The 17,269-nt window shown below is 39.6% G+C and overlaps 1 protein-coding gene across 3 annotated transcripts in view; it reads left to right on the top strand.

The window, feature by feature from the left end:
- MAGI3 (membrane associated guanylate kinase, WW and PDZ domain containing 3) overlaps positions 1–11,470 on the top strand; it is a 195,675-nt gene extending 184,205 nt beyond the window's left edge. For 2 of the 3 annotated variants that reach the window (XM_081026032.1, XM_081026031.1), the window contains exons 17-21: positions 784–886; positions 1,627–1,753; positions 2,310–2,453; positions 5,341–5,479; positions 7,089–11,470. In XM_081026032.1, the coding sequence (XP_080882158.1) occupies positions 784–886; positions 1,627–1,753; positions 2,310–2,453; positions 5,341–5,479; positions 7,089–8,197 (1,622 nt within the window). In that variant the 3' untranslated portion in view covers positions 8,198–11,470. Of the gene's footprint in view, positions 1–783; positions 887–1,626; positions 1,754–2,309; positions 2,454–5,340; positions 5,480–6,265; positions 6,357–7,088 lie in introns of all 3 variants that reach the window. The other variant, XM_081026033.1, reaches the window with a different exon arrangement.
- The last annotated feature ends 5,799 nt before the right edge of the window (positions 11,471–17,269 follow it).

Here is a 17,269-nt window from a genome sequence, read left to right as displayed (position 1 = left end):
CCTTGATATTTTAAATATCCTATGTGTGATATTTGGACAGGGTAAAATATTGGAAAGTTTCCGCTTTAAAAACATGAGTCCGGCAGCCTGAAGAACCTTACCTGTCATCTCCCAGGACTCGCCAGCTAGTTCTAGATGCTGAAGTGATGAAATCTGCCATCAAAGAACAGCAGATCTGGAGCTGCTGCAGAGGATACAGAAACAAATGTTACTTTGTTCACCTGTATTTGTGCTCTAAGAAAATAGCAGGAAAACCTTTACAAACATTTGTCAACACTTGGGATGATTTTGTTCAGTGTCAGGCGAGATAATTGCTCCCATATTAAAGATCCAGGTTCAAAGATAAGTGTGTTGTTTGCAGCCGCGCATTTGTGTTCCAGGATTCCTGAGACCTGTCATTGCCATCTAGAAGGGTTTACCAGTTATGGGGCGTGTGCCCTGGAAACCCACAGGCTAGGCTACAGGAGTTCCTGGAGCTCTGTCCTCGTGGTAATGTTACTATTGGGTGTGTTCATTTCTGATTCTCCTGTTATATGCATGATCAGAATAAAGAGGGAAGGGGGCAAGTGTGTGTAGTAAGAGTACGATTGGTGTGCTCGTCAAACACAAACATTACCCAAAAGCCATAGGGAAAAATGGTGATGTCCCACTTGCAGGCACGGAAGTGAGTCACGGAAGTCGGTAAAGAGTAACCACTTGCTACTGTCTCACGTTCACAGATCCACTTTGCCTTCACATTCTTATGTACAGATTCTTATCTCTGTCGTTTCCTCTTTTGAACAGAGCCTCATGGCCCACCATCGGGAACAAACTCAGCCAGGCAAAGCCCAGCTCTGCAGCACAGGCCCATGGGACAGTCACAGGCCAACCACGTACCTGGCGACAGGTAAGCTGTTCTCAGGTTTTGGTTTTTTCTCTGCTCACCTCCCCACTCCTCATCACCCGCCCCACACAGTTGTGCAGAAGGCAGCTGGTGAGGTCAAAATGGGAACTCTTGCGTTTACCACCCTCAGATACCATCCCTCTTCCCTCCACTCCCTCCCTCAGTAACCTTCATCCCTCTTCCCAGCCCCATCCCAGGACACAGCAGCATTGTCCAATCATGGCCATGCTACGCTTGGTCCTCCTAATGTGGGGAGAGAAGGAAGCCCCAGTCTCACATGGATTGCTGTCTTCTCAGACTGAGCAGAGCAAAGCAGTATTAGTACCTGCTCCTTTCCTCTTTTGTTGAAAATATTGGCTGTAAAACAGAAACTGGGTTTCCAGAAAGTCAGCATCTTCACAGGTGTCGGTGCTGTAGGAGAGCCATTTTTCACTGTGATGGGGTCACTTTGTCTGCCCTCTGTCTGGTTCAGTTACTTGAGGGCAGTTTTCCTTGACGTAAACTGCACTGAGATGCCCTTAAAACAAAACAAGGGGCAGTGGAGAGACTAAGCAATGCTGCGGTGTAAGGAGCAGGTCTCTGTATAGTATCCCTGCTTCTGGATGTGGTCGGTCTTTATAGCAGTTTGTCAGGAGGAGAGTGGCATGGTTCAGCTTTTAAAAGAAAGATCATTAACCCGCCTTCCCTTTTAGACTGTTGTTCATTTTCTCAGTTCAGAGGGTGATTCGACTTCTCTCTCGTAGAAGTGCCCTGGAAGGTGAGGTTGGAAAAGATGTCTCCACAACTTACAGACATTCGTGGTCAGACCACAAGCATCTTGCGCAGCCTGACACCGCGATGATTTCAATTGTAGGCAGTCGGCACCATCAGGTAAACGATATCCCCCCAGATGCGGACTGTTACTTCATTTGCTGAATCACTCACACGGGTGGATTTTTATTGCCAATCAGTTCAGATAAATTTGTTCCCCAAGTTAGTAATTCTTGAGGACCTACTGTGTGTTTGGTGTTCTATTAGCTTTCCTGAGAGAATGTAAAGAGTAAAAGTTTGCAGTACAGTTGGAGTAATTTGAACCCTTGGTGAAGTACTTAGAAATAGCAGTGTTTTGGTTAAAGTAGGGTTTGGGTTTTTTCCTTTTTCAGAAAAATTAGTCAAAATCGACTTAAAGGAAGTACTTTCAAAAACTCCATTCTGATTATTCTGTTGCACACTGACCAACTAGTAGAGAAGACATGTAATCTTCCGATTCCTTTAAGTTGCATTTATAAAAACTAAATAGCCCGTCAAAAATTCCATTCCTTCCTTATGATACGGAAATGCATACTGAGAGTACAAGTCATTTCTCCCAGTTATGAGTAGTCTTTCTTCAGACCGTAAATAAAGCAGACCACGAAAACTCGTTTTGTGTACACTTCTTTCTCTCCAGATCCCCGGCTGTTATCCAGTGGAGCTGGAGAGAGGTCCCCGGGGCTTCGGCTTCAGCCTCCGCGGGGGAAAGGAATACAACATGGGGCTCTTCATCTTGCGTCTTGCCGAGGACGGGCCTGCCATCAAAGACGGCAGAATTCACGTGAGTTGGCTTCTGTCGGCTCCCTTTGGTCGTGGCTCTCGAATGGAAACGTCTGAAACTAGTTGATGGAAGGGAATGCAGAAAACTCTTGAATCCGAGAAGCAAGGTCTTCCATCGCTAAAACCGCAAAGGCAGACAGACGCTTGCCATTCCCTTCTAACCCAATGGTGTCATTTTTTGTTGTCAGCCATGCTGGGCGACACACCGGTACTGGTGTCTCATGCCTGTCACTCCAGTATCTCCAGCACCTGACATAGCACCTTGAATATTCATAGGTGTTCAATTGTAGAAAGAATAAGGTGGAAGGATAATATTCCTAGCTATGAGAGAATTATTTATCTCCCAGAACTTATTGCTAGGTGGACAGAACTTGGGTTATATGAAGCAATTAACAAAGTAATGTATTCAGTAAGACAAGAAAATGTTAACTTGTCATAAATAATGGAAGGGTGTTGAGTCATTGAGAGGATCCAAATTTAGTGAGTCTTAAGGTGGTCCTTAAATCTGGTTCAAATTTAGACAGAAGAAAAACAGGTGGTGGGCTAAGAAAATGAGAAATCAGCTGGAAAAAGTTTATATTTGGGAATAGTGTCAGACTTAAGTATTTAACAGAACAAAATCAGATTTAGAAAATTTGTCCGCTATCTCCCAGGCGACATGTTTAGCTGGTTACTTGTAGGTTACTTGTAATCTCACAAAAACTGGATGAGTAGGTGCCATCATCCCCACTTATAGATTTAAAACTGAGGCTCTGGGAAGCTAAGTCACTTGCTGGGATCACTCACCTGTGACAGCCACAGTGTGACCCCAGTCTGTGGTCCTCCAAACCCACTTTGTGGACTCTCCATGGCAGGCCATGGCTTGTGTCCATTTGCATTTGACTTCCGTTGGGAGGCACGGAAGTGTAACAGGTTATATGATGATGTAAGCAAGGTGTTAGTAATATTGTTTTGTAATTTTAATACATTTTTATTGGATGTTTTAAAAACTGCAAGACTTAAAAATAGTGATTTTTTTTTAAAGGAACATAATTTTTCCCTATCCTTTCCTCCCAACTTTTCTCCTTTTGAGTCTCCTAGTCTCATTGTTTTCTCCCTTTCATTTCTCTCTTCTCCTGTCCTCCTCAATTTTGTTTTTCAGTAGTACAAATCCTGAACTTGAATTTATTCAATTTATCAAGATGTATTCCCTAACTTTATTCTTAATCACATTGAAAAATCTTTAAAGTAATAAAGCTGTAAAAGAATGTTTACATTTCTTACTCAAGGGTGCTCTTTACTCTTTAGCTTTGTAGAGACCAGTATAGAGCGTTTTGCCCTCTCTGAGGGCTTGTCTACCATAAATCTTAAAGCCACGGCTCTCTTCTCCTTCCCCCCTATTTAGTTTCAAACTTAAACAAAAATGACACCTGGTGGCAAATCTGTTCAATTACAAGTTTTATTGTGGTTTAGTTGTGCTAAAACAATAAGAAATATGCAGGTTTGGATAGTAAATTTAAGCCAAAGAATGTGATTGAAATTATAACCTCAATCATGTTTTAGAAGATATACCTAAAGCATGCTCCAAATACTATCTGCTTTATTTTCATTCCATAATTATCAGCAGAAGTATATACTAGTGCTAATTTATCATCTGTATTTCCCATTGAAAATCATTTTTCTTCAATCACTTAAGGGCAATCTGTTTCACTTATATGTATTCTGGAGATAAGGTTTTCTAAAATCATAATTATTACTTTTCTCCATTCTATTCTATCATCTTATTTTGGTTATTTTTAAAGATTTCTAGTTTATGTTAAATCCATTGATCCTGTCTGATAGCTTCCATCTCTTCAAGAGTGAGACTCTCATCATTTTTTCATAAATATGCAACAAAACATTCTGTTTCATAGCTTACTTAAAATTTTTTGCGTTGTACAGTCTACTATTAAATTCATACTGATATACTTTAAATTTGGTGGGGGGGAACCAGAAAATAGAGAACTTGAAAAAACTTGAACATTTATTCATGCTTGGTGGATAGTCATGTTTTATCTCATCCTCCCAAGTAGCCCAGGCAGTACATAATGATATTATCCCCATTTAACAGGCAGGGAAATGGGACCATTCTGCCAGGACAGAAACAAAGATATGACTTCCGAGGCCCAGCCCTACTGTGGATGCAGAGTTGTCCCACCCTTTGTGAAATAATTATCCAGGCCTCTTCTGTTATTTCTTGATAGTTGTAGTAAGCTTTTATAAATATTTGAATTATTTTTTGGCGTTTCAGTCATTTTCCATTGTTCAGTTTTTGTCTTCCAGCCAATCCCCTTCAGTTGCTTGTCACCTTGAAATATATTTTCAAATCTGGACTATATTTTCAAATCAACTACTGTCATTATCTTTAATCAGGCCCTTTGCAAAAGTCACAGTTTTCCTTTCAAAATAATGACATTCCTAGTAAATAGCAACTGTTTGAGTCATCTTATTCTGATCCCTAGTTTTACGTTTGTTTACTAGGGAAATCATTTGACACTCAAGTAAGGAAGAATGAGCCAGTTATTGGTTTTAAATTATTCATATTAATATATTCCCCAAGGTGAATTTTTTCAGTTTGAAGCTGTGACTATTTGATTCTAGATTTCAGGATGCCTAGAACCTGCTTACTACTCATATAAAACTCTCCCACATGGGGTGTTTATAGAGTAAATGAAACCGGACATTTTCTCTTCCTATTGCTACCATTTAGCCACCCCTCATCAACTCTAACATGTCAGCACCGTGTGCAAATTAAGTAGCTTACACATGAGAGGCACTCAGCTAGGCTGAGCCGCTCTTGAGTCGACAGAAGCAAAATTGACAAGGGCCGCAGAGTTTCACGTTGTTCCTGGGACTGTCCCTCTGTCCAGGTTGGTGACCAGATTGTTGAAATCAATGGAGAACCGACACAAGGCATCACACATACTCGCGCAATTGAGCTCATTCAGGCTGGTGGCAATAAAGTTCTTCTTCTTTTGAGGCCAGGAACTGGCTTGATACCTGACCATGGTAAGTAAAGTCGCTCACCTGTAACTGAAAAGTTAAGACTGTGTTAGGGAGGGGGCATTTTATGAGCTGGGTCAAAGGTAGATACCAGAACCATCTAAAGCTAGTTACAGAGCCTCGTTACAAATAACCTAACAGGCTTCAGGCAGGACTTTTGTTGGAACGGGATGTATGTTAAGCTGATTTCAACAGAAAACATGGTTGCTGTTGCAGAGAAATGGGCCTGTAAACAAGGACCTTAGAGACAAATAATTTAAATGTCATGAAAAACACCTGAAACCTCTTCAAATGGTATTTCCTTATAGTAAGATAAGTTTCTCAATGAGTAGCGTAACTCCAGGCTTTTATGGTACCTTGTGAAAACAAGCTGCTATCTAGCCCTAGCTGCAGACAAGGTATTACCTGGAGCTAAGGTATTGCCACGTCTAGACTCCTACACTGATCTTAAACTTCCTTAGTTTCACTGTATGTTTTTAAAATACCACATTTAAAAAAAAAATCACTACTTTTTAATTGCGTGCACTACTCTAGAAATGAAGTACCACACCACTGAGAACTTGTCCCTTCTAGTTTCCTCCCCTACGCCGCCCCCACCCCAGCTTCTGAGGGATAAGTGTAAATACGACCTCCTGCAGTCCCCTTCTAGCCTGTAATGCTCTGACTGTATTACCTTCCACCATCTGCTTATAAATCATACGTTCCCAGTGACACCTTTGCTAACTGCCTGTGATTTTTTTTTTTTTTTTTTTTTTTTTACATAGTCCTAGGCTTTTTCTCTTCCTTCTTCAGGTTTGGCTCCTTCCGGTCTGTGCTCCTACGTGAAACCTGAGCAACATTAAGGCTTTCAGGGCTTTTCTTGGTCTTTCCTTAAAAAGACTTGGTAAATTTGCATGTCTTGTAAATCACTTCCTTCTTTTTAATTAAAAATGATGCTATTAAATACATCTACTCCTATCTTCTGCACTTTTCAGTTTCCTTTTGACATGAAATTTGACAGCTTAATGCAAGAAAAGTATTTATAAATGCCCATGAACCCCATTCTGGTTACCAGTTTGGTCTCCTTGATAAGCTCTATAATCTTAAACTCTATCTCCATTGATACCAGTTAAATTAGCCAGCTTCTTGGACCAGGTAATTTGGTCTAATTTTAAGCTTTTTACGGGACTTTACTACTTATAAAGAATATACAGAATCCTACTACTTATAAGAATATACAGAGGGTGCCAAAAAAAATGTACACACGTTTTAAGAAAGGAAAAAACTATTAAAATTGTAATAATATATACTGATAACAAAATATGAATACAAGTCATGTGTATACATTTTTTTGGCACCCCTGCTTTTATCTCACTAATCATACATAAGTAATTGGAAAAATGAAGACTGTTATTTTGTGTATATATAAACAATCTACCCTTAATGTACAAGTCAGCTGTCTATATACATCTGTCTTTATAGAGAGATATCTAAACATATATAAACTCTAAAATACTCTACTCAGGTTTAGTTTAAGCCATCCATACAATTTAAATGGCTGTCAAAGCACAAAACTGATTGTTCCTCTTTACAATTCCAGAGTTTAACAACGTTCCATTCAAATCCCTTTTTTCAGGTGATTGGGATATTACTAATCCTTCATCTTCACATGTGATTTATGATGAACAGTCACCATTTCCCCCACCTTCACATTCTGCTTCCATATTTGAAGAGTCTCACATGCCAGTAATTGAAGAATCTTTCATGCGAGTTCAGATATCTGAAAAGGCCGAAGAGTTCAAGGACCTTGTGCCTGAAAAGAAAAGCACTTTAAATGGACATCAGTCTCTTCTCCAGAAAAATGTGAGTAAAAGGGATCCACACAACAGCCATGGGCACAGTGACAAGAAAAATCTCTTCAAAGTAGAAAATGGTGTAACAAAAAGAGGTAGGTCTGCCAGCCCCAAGAAGTCAGCCAGTCGCTATGCAGAGGAACATTCAGAAAAGATTCCCGGTCCTCCAAAAAATGACCCCAAAAGAAGACCCAGAGATCGATCACTCAGCCCCAGGAAAGGGGAAAATAAAAGTTGTCAGATCAGCCCCAAAGCAGGTTCTGGACAAGATCATGGCAGAAGCAACAGAGGGCGGTCTTCAAGCCCAAAGAAGCAGCAAAAATCTGAAGGAAGCAAAGACCATGAAAACGCTGAAGCCAAATTATCAGAGTTTGCGAGTCGAAGAGCAGGGAGCCATGCTGGTGAGAGTGCTGAGCAGATCTCAGAGGGGAAGGAAAGAGCGGGTGTGGGCAGGAAAGATATAAAGCAGAGAGAGTCGGGAAAAACCAGAACAAGGTCGCCAGAGAAAAGAAGCAAGAGGATGGATGAGAAGAAGTCTCTTCCATCCAAAAAGACTAATAATGCTACTACTAGTAGAGTAGTATCTGAGCATGAAAAAGGAAAGAAAGCAACCTTAGGAGAAACAAGTTCTAGTAAAGATAAGATAGGAGAAACTGTCAGACCATCAGAAAAGAAGTTGAAGCAGGAACCTGAGGAAAGAATGGTTATGAACAAAACAGAAGACCACAAGGGAAAAGACCTAGAGGCAGGTGACAAAAGCAAAGAGAGTGGAGGGTTCAAACCTGAAGGTGGATCTCCAGCTAGGAAAACACCAATAACTCCAGGGCCCTGGAAGGTGCCAAGTGCACATAAAGCCACAGGCACTAGTGGTGTGGCTGAAAAACGGCTGTGACCTTCAGTATAAAACAAAGAAAAACAAGCTGTAATCTTTTTACTAAAGAGCAGCATTTTCAAAAAAAACACAAAAAAGGCGTTTTTTTCAGAAATTCTAAAACACACATAAGTACATTTTGATTTGAGCCTCAAGTTACGTAGGCTGCATGAAGGGCCTGTAGGTTTGCTAAGAACCCACTGTCCCCCTGGCTGGCTGCCCGCCCTCGAACTCACCTGACAGTGCCCTGCTCGTCGTCATGAGTGTCTGAACAAATGACATGTGATATGAACAATGTGGTCACAACTCACTTTATATTTGTGCCAAGTTATCTACTGTATCATGTCTATTTTATCCTTGTCACTCAGATATTTCCACAGTGATGGAAAAACTAGGTTTGGCTTGGAAGTTGATTATTTTCAATAGCATGTTGCATGTTTACAGAGAGAAATATTTGAGTCCTTGCAGACGAAGAGATGAACTCATCATTAAAGATGGCAGTTCCCTCTACTACCAGCTACTGATGATGTCCCAGTTTCAAAATACAACTCAAGCATCACTACTGTGATGTCTGAAATGTAGTTAAATATTGACACTGTTTTATGGCTTGGTGTTTTAATTTGGCTGGGTGAAGTATTTCAAATAACTGTTCAAGATCTTACTTACAATTTGCTGTTCAAAATGAGAATGTAAGCAATGAAGAGTTCACTTCCTGCTGTGTTATCCGGCTCTGACATAATTATAGCAGCTCCGCTCACCCTTTTATTCCAGTTGTTTCACTGTAAAACCACAAAGAAGCCTGTGGAAATAGTGCTTTAAAAAAAACTACCCAATTTCTGGACATATTGGTTGTACCTACTACTAAGTTATTAGTTGTTAATATGTAATACATATTTGAAGAGTCAAAATATTAGACAGCTTTTGTGATGGACTTCATCATTTAACCAGTTTCACAGCCCACTGCCAGATACAGTACCATTTCATCTGGTAGCAGCTGTACCAGTTCAGGGGTTTAGACGCAGAACCCTTGTAAGCCCCGCTCGGCACGTAAGGACAAACATGCTGACAGACAGTACGTGCTAAATCTTAATCTCTAGCTACATTTACTTTCTTGTTTTTGCACAAGAAAGGGAGACTAAACATCTGCTTCGCTTGTACAGATTTTCAGAGTTCTTTTTTTAAAGTCGCACTAAAGACTTTTATTAGAAGGTAGAGACAGTTTTTGACTCCATAAAATAGATGCAGGTTTTTCAGTCCCAAGATGCAGGTTTTTCAGTCCCAACATTCAGTAGCATCTATAAATAAAGGAACTTCTCAGAATAAAACCATCTTATGGAGTATTTGGACACACTTGTTCTGCTGCCCTGGGTCCATCTTGTTGTTGTGAAATATTAGGTCCGAGTCCTTCCCTCTCAGAGTCTGACTGTGAAACTCTTTAATATAACAACTGAATCAGCCCCTGTAGATAAGATGTGCTTCCCAGAGTGAGATTTTTGAAATTCCCTTTTCATCCAGAACTATATTTACCCATGTATTGTAACTACTTGAATAGAGCAAAATTAGGAGGCTTGATAAGCGCTAAGAATTTAGTACCACAGAAATGATTTATTTTCCCTGTAGTCCACAATTAGTGATAAAAATCCTATTTTTATTGTTAACTGTGACATAACTTTGATGTCATATGTTGTCAGTCTGATGTGGCTCTGTCCTTTCTAAGTAACCTGTCACTGTCCTGATTATATACTGACTTAGCAATGTGGCCTTGGAATGCTAAGCAAAATATGGATGTACTGGTTGTAAATGTTTATATATTGTACAGTACCTTTATATATACACTCGAGGTTCTGATTAGAGAAAGAGATCTGTAAATCGCTCGTTATTTTTTATATAGATATTAAAAAAAAACACCTAAAACCAATTTACGGCCTGCATTTTTTCTACTGTCAGGCTTATTTAATGTTGCTTTCTGTTTGTGGAGCTAATTTTCTCATCATGATCTGAGTCCCGAAACAGATTTTTGTCCCTCCAAGTAACAAACACGGTCCTACAAACAGGAAGACTCTTCATAATGATGACTTTACCTATATAGCTATACTTTTATCTACATAGGTTAAGTTTGAAATTGGATTGAGTTAAATATCATTGTACCTATTTTTTACCTTTCATTGTAAAGAAACTAGCTTTCCCTAAGTAATTTACTACCCCAAAAAATCCTTTCTTGTCAGGGAGAGAAAAAGGGTTTGTCTTATTGGAAATTCAGTTACTAGACATTTTTAACGGATAGAGTAGTGTAAGTCCAGTTACCACAAAATTCTATTTCATCAGAATACGACATTTTACATTATTTTTGTCATTCTATTTACTAGAGGTTATACGTACGTTTAAAGTGCTCTGACTTAATTCTTGGTTGAATAATGCCAAAAACCTATTTAATACTCTTGAGGGGGAAAATAAATGCCTACCACTGCATGAACTCACACTAAGGAAAAAACCCAAGTGCCATGATGGAGATATGTGTCCTACCAAGGCTGTAGAAAGTGACAGCACAACAGTTTTACTGTTGTTTCAGTGGACAGATTTTCTTACTGATCACAACAGCAAAAGCAGTGCTGAGACGCAGTGACATGTCTCACTGGGAAGATTAGACTAAGATCCTGTAATATTGTCTTCTTCTGACCTGGTTACATCAAATGTGACTGACCAAGTAGCTTCGGAACAGTCAAGTCCTATTTCAGAAGTCCTGGACATAGGAAAGCATTTGGCTTTTTATTTCTACATGTGACTATCTTGGTTCTTTCCTTCTTCAAAAGTAAGATCGTCTCATGGAGAAAAAGCCAAAATGCTTTCAGACATGTGGACACACGCATTTCATGTTTAATAGATCCAACATGCAAAGAGAACTGGGTTTTAAGAAAGCCAGGAATATTCAAATTAGTTAAAACGCGTGACAATCTGACGAATGACCCAGGGCTGTGTCCCAGGGGAAGCTTAGTCCGTAGTGTGCCCCTGGAGTTACGGATCCCTGGTATAAACACAGACTTCAGTCACAAAATGTGATGCTTCCGTCTGGAATGAGGAACACATCAGAGCAATTTTTTTACATCCTCATGGCATGCTCCACTGCCTAAGACTATCTGCGCTATTTAAACAAGAACAGATTTATTTATGTAGGCAGCTCTTTACCAGTCATGCTCTTAAGGTTTATCAGTAATACAATGACTTGTTCAAAGCATGCCATAATTATTACATGCTATCTATCATCTTTGCTCTAGTTAACTGAATAAATGTAAGACACCCGCTAACTTGGATCTGTTTTCAGTGTTGCAAATAGAAACTTAAGACGTGTAAGAAGGGAGTATGAAGACTTATGAGGACTGGAATTCGGTCTACTAGAGAACTCTGAATCTTTTTCACATGTACATTAAACTACGAAAACACAGCCAAGTGCTTTAATACAGCCTAATCCTACATTTTGACAAAGAATCCCGTGGGTACTCGTCTATTTTACAATGTTTCCATTAAAGTCAAGCAGAACTGTTAGCAAATAAACAAATCAGGAGGCTTATTTTGTCCTTAGTAAACCACCACCATTTGTTACCTTGAGTAATACCTTCGTACAGCTTACAGGCCCAGGACGTGTTGCAGGAAAGGTATGGAAGTAGTTCACATTTGTGAAATTCAAACTTCATTAGTCAAGATGGGCACCAATAACTGCAAAAAGCAAAGGAGTACTTTAAATGACAAAACTAGTCAATACATGTATAGATGAGACTAAGTTTAATGAATTTCCTTCTTGATAATCCAAACTCATACATTATATTTGAAAGTGACACCCATTTGGCCCATTATGAGAATGCAGATTTTTAAAAAATTTCAAAACTGAATTTCATTAATTGGAAAGATGGTTATTTTTACAGTGCATAGACCCACTTACCTCTAAGTACAATGAACCAAAAAGAACATCCTTCAGCTTATACTTTGTGAGACATACTAGTATTGAGAATTTTTCTACATGTCTCTGAAAGTCAAGAAAACCATACCCCAATTAGGCAAGTATTTGGTTATTCAACTTTTCAAAATGTTTAGTTTATATTATACATGCTCCATAATGTACATATTTAGGAAGCCTGAGGTTATACCTCTGTAGCAATTTTCCAAGGGATGACTTTTCCCAATATAACAAATTATAAAACTAAGTGAACAGGTATTTTTCTTATCCTTCTATGGTTATTATTATTCCAATTAAGTGTATGAATATCCTGTTCTAGTTCTGTTTACATCTTGGTTTGATTTCTCAGTAAATATTATCAAACTATATCTAACTCCTGTTTTGGTACCCAAACAAAAGTTCCTAGAAATTATTATACAGGGATAAATGAAGCACTGAGGACAGAACAATGAAGTTAAACTCCTCCATCCTAACAACAACAAAATTACATGAATGGTAAATTATTTGAGGTCTACATTCATTCTACAGATTTATATCGAGTACCCATTATCGGGTCGGTACTTACTGTTCTGCGTTCTGGGGACCTAGGAGTGAATTTTTTTTTTTTTAAAGTCCCTGCCTTAAGGATCTTACATTCTAGTGGGGAAGGACAAAAAGAAGCAAAACAATAAGATTGTGGTAAGTGCCATGAAGGAAACAAATGGCCATATAAGTGATTAACAAGAGTAACGTGTGGAAGTACGTTAACTAGGGTCATCAGAGGAGGCCCCGCTAAGTCCCCAGCTGAGAAGCCATCCAAGGAAAATCTAGAAAAACATACAAGAAAGAACCTGGAATAATGGAGCCCAGGAGGCCAATGTGACGGTGAGGTATTGAGAACGTGACCTTGGAAAGGGACGCAGGCTTGATAAGGGTCTTGGAGGCCACCACAGGGAAAGCCAGGCATGGTTTCTTTCAGTAGGGATGATGCAAATACAGTTTCCGTATTTTGAAGTTCATTCAAGTGGCTGTGGAGAACACTATAGGAGGCAGGCAGCACAATAGCCCAGGGGACAGTGAAGGAGGCTTTAACCTAACAGCTGGAATGTAGAATTGACAGGACTTGGTGGTGGATTAGATATGGGGGAAAAGAGAGCAACCAAGAATAAATCTTAAGCCTTGGCTGAAGCAACTGGGTAAATTGTTCCATTTATTAAGGTGGGAAAAACATTGACTCTTCCTTAAACTGGAAAGGAAAAAAAAAGGAAAAACATATGTGAGAAAAATAGGTTTTAGATGTTGGACAAGAGGCAATACAGAATAGCGGAATTAAGTGAGGGGAGTCCCACGATTGCCCCAGACTACTGCTTTGAGGCAGTTTTCAGCCTGTGGTGTAGGAAACTTAAAAGAGTTAAGAATTTGGGGAGGCCGGGACAGCTAGAATCTACAGGGCAGAGGACCAGAGAGAAGGCAGCTGCACAGAGAACAGAGAGCTCCAAAAATGTGCAAGAGGCTTGTCTTTCAAATCTTCAGGTGAGTAATTATCAGCATAAGGAATTACCAGGAACAGGGCAACAACCACCAAAAAGTAGCTGGCAGAGAAATTCCTGAAGTGGGAATAGTTCATGGATCCACCATCAAATTGGAAAAACCTCACAATGAACAGGCCATCGGGGAGAATACTCAGGACACAGCTTTAGTAGTGGAGGAATGTAGCCCGAGAGTAGGGGCTGCTCTAACACAGCTTAAAAGCAAGCCTTAAAATGATCCAAGTATTCCCAAGTAACTGCATTCCAAAACAAAGATACATACAAAACCCCAACCACCCAACAAAGTAAAATTCACAACCAATAAAAAATTACCAGGCATGCAAAGGAGGAAAATATGACCCAAAATGAAGGGGAAAAAAATAAATAAAAAGCCAAAGATGAGGATGTAAGCATCACGGCAGAGTGAGAAGACGCCTTTGTTTCTCCCCTTAAATTGACAAGTCTGACAACTGTAACGCAACAAAGGATTCCCTGCTCAACACACAAAGATGTCTGAGAGATCCGCACATTGGAACATCTGAAGGTGGGTGCACTGGAACAAGCAGGGGAGGCGGGACAGGGATGGGTACCACAGATGCAGTACAGCGCCCACTGTGGCTCCAGCAACCACAGCAGTGATGGAGAAATCAGTTGCAGTCCTCCATCTATGGCCTGGATTGTATGACGGGCTAGAAGCAGTGGTCCCCCAGGAAATGGCGTCTCCCTTCTCCACTGCAGCAGACCTCAGTAGAGGTGGCTGGGAAGCTTGAAAGAGTACAGCAACACCCACAGCCACCACTGGTAAGGCAGCAGAGTTGCGTGCTCATGAACTTGCCTCCCTAACGCCACCCAACCCACAAGTCAAGAAAACAGATGCCTTAAACAGTACAGTGGGGCCAGCATCCATTGCTAGCAGGGGGGCAGAGCTGTGAAACCGTGAACTTGTCCTCTCCTGCCCCACCCATCCTGGCAGAGCCTGGTAGAAGCAGTGGAGATGCCTCCAAAAATACAGACGGGCCAGCAAAGATTAGTAAAAAGGTAGTAGCACTGGGAGCTCACAAAACATTCTCCACAACCTGCCACATACCCCTACCACAGTGGTAGGGCCCCATAACCAAGGCAAGCCAGTCACAGAGGGGACACGCACCATCCCAGGGGGTACACAGCACTTTCCTTAACTGAAGGGACACCACTCCACTACGATCCCAGAGGCACAAACAGTGCAGATGAGAAAAAAACAAAAACCAGCCCTATAACACCATGTACTGGAAAACAAACAAAAAATACCCTCCCTATCAACCTGCTGAATTGTTGAAAGCAAAACAGTATCTAAACAAGAAAAGAGCTCAATACCTTAACTAGACAGGCAGGGAAATGATCCATCAAATATCATGAACAACTAAGGTACCTAAGGGGAGTCCAGAAATAAAAGAAGTCTCTAGAAACCAAACTCAATGTCATGGAAGACGGTGGCGTAAATGACAGAATTTAAGACTGCAGTTAGGAAGAAGCTCAGTGAGATAGAAGATGACTCAGAAAGGCAGTTCAATGAGCTCAGGAAGAAAACTGAACAAAAGAAGTACTGTACCAAAAAGATTGAAACAAAACACACAAAAAAGAACCAAGTTTTAGAGATGAACAATTCAGAGATGAGGAATGTATTAGGAAGCAATGGAAACAGAACTGACCAAACAGATGACAGGTTTAGTGAGCTCAAGATAGAAACCCAGGAATGGCCCAGAAGGAAGAAGAGAGAGAACTAAGAGTTTTAAAAAGTGAGAAAACTGTATGAGAAATATGACTCCCATCAGAAAGAGAAACATAAGGATAATGGGTATACCAGAAGGAGAAGAGAGGGAGAAGGGAACAGAGAGCCTCCTCAAAGAAATAATTGATGAGAACTCCCCAAGTCTGTGGAAAGAACTGGACTTCAGGGGCAGCTAATAACAGAACATCTAATTATATGAATGCAAAAAGACCTTCTCCGAGACACATTATATAAAACTGTCAAAAGTTAACGACAAAGACTTCTCAAGACAGGGAAAAAAAAGACTGTAACCTATAAAGGAAACCCCATTAGATAATCATCCGATTCTTCAATAAAAACATTACAAGCCAGAACTATGTATAGTGCCAGGTGGGTACTAGCCTAGTCAGGGGAATCACTTAAATTATATAAATGTCTAACCACTATGCTGTACACCTGAAACTAATATAATATTGAATGTCAACTGTAATTGAAAATTTTTTAAAAGGGGGAAAAGGTGAAGGGGACAAGAGGTCCAAATTTCCAGGTATAAAACAAATAAGTCATGGGAATGTAATGTACAGCATAGGGAATATAGTCAATAATACTGTAATAGCATGGTAAGATGTCAGACAACTGCTGGACTTATCACAGTGGTATACAAATATTGAATAACTATGACATACACCTGAAACTAATATAATATTGTATATTGGCTATATTTTAATAAAAATCTTAAAAAACTAAAAAACAAAAAAACCCATTACAAGCCAGGAAAGAGTGGAAGGAAATATTCAAAATATTGAAAGAGAGGAACCATCAGCCAAGGAAAATATGTCCAGCAAAGCTGACATTTAGATATGAAGGCGAAATAAAGGTTTTCCCAGACAAACAAAGGCTGAGAAAATTTACCACTACAAGACCTGCATTACAAGAAACATTGAAAGGAGCCTTTATATAAGAACCAAAAAGACTAAAGTAGACAAAACTTTGAGTCAAGATGACTAACAGAAACAGAAAACTGCAAATATACTTCAGAATAGGAAATTAAGCATAACAAAGATTAAAGATGATAAAGGGGGCATTAAAAATAACTATACTGTAATTTGGTAATGCATACATGATATCAAAAGATAATTTGTGACAACAAAATAATAAAGGGAGGAAAAGAAGGGCTGTGGACAGGTGAATAAAGATAAGCAATCTGAGGAAAAAGGCCTATTAAATCAGCAAACTACAGCCGATGGGCCAAATCTGATTGTGCCCATTTTTTAAAAATAAATTCTTATTGGAACACACACACACACAAAATGACACTGATGATATCTATGTCCTTATTTACTATCTCTATGACAAATATATTTATTACGTTAAACAAGGTAGGGAAAAGAAATAGCATGTCAAGGAGCGACATGAAAGATATTAAAAAAATGAACTATAAATGAAAATACACTGGGTAGGATTAACAACAAAAGTGCAGAAGAATAGTGAACTTGAAGGCACCGAATAGAAACTATTCAAAATTAAAGACAGGAAAAGAAGAATGGGAAAATGTACAGAACTTGAGTAAGCTATGGGAAAACTTCAAGCAGCCTAATATATCAGGGGAGCCAAAAAAATGTATACAAATTTTAAGAGATGTTATCTATGTTTTACTTTTCAAAGTTGAACTGAATTATAGTAGCAATGTGTAGTATGATGTTCGCTCAAAGATGGCGTTAATCAAATGAATGCTAGCGTCACCATGCGACAGGCAGGACAGTCAAAGAAAATGGCGGAAGCATGGTTGTTCAAGGAGCGCAAGTCCATTTTGAAGTGGTATTTGAAATCTGAGAATGCTGTGGAAGTACAATGGAGGCCTGAGTATGCAACAGAGCCTCCAAAACGCC

The sequence above is a fragment of the Rhinolophus hipposideros genome (assembly GCF_964194185.1).
Source record: "Rhinolophus hipposideros genome assembly, chromosome: 19".
Lineage (NCBI taxonomy): Eukaryota > Metazoa > Chordata > Mammalia > Chiroptera > Rhinolophidae > Rhinolophus > Rhinolophus hipposideros.
The sequence above is the reverse complement of the archived record's forward strand: the minus strand, read 5'-3'. Positions and strand labels throughout refer to the sequence as shown.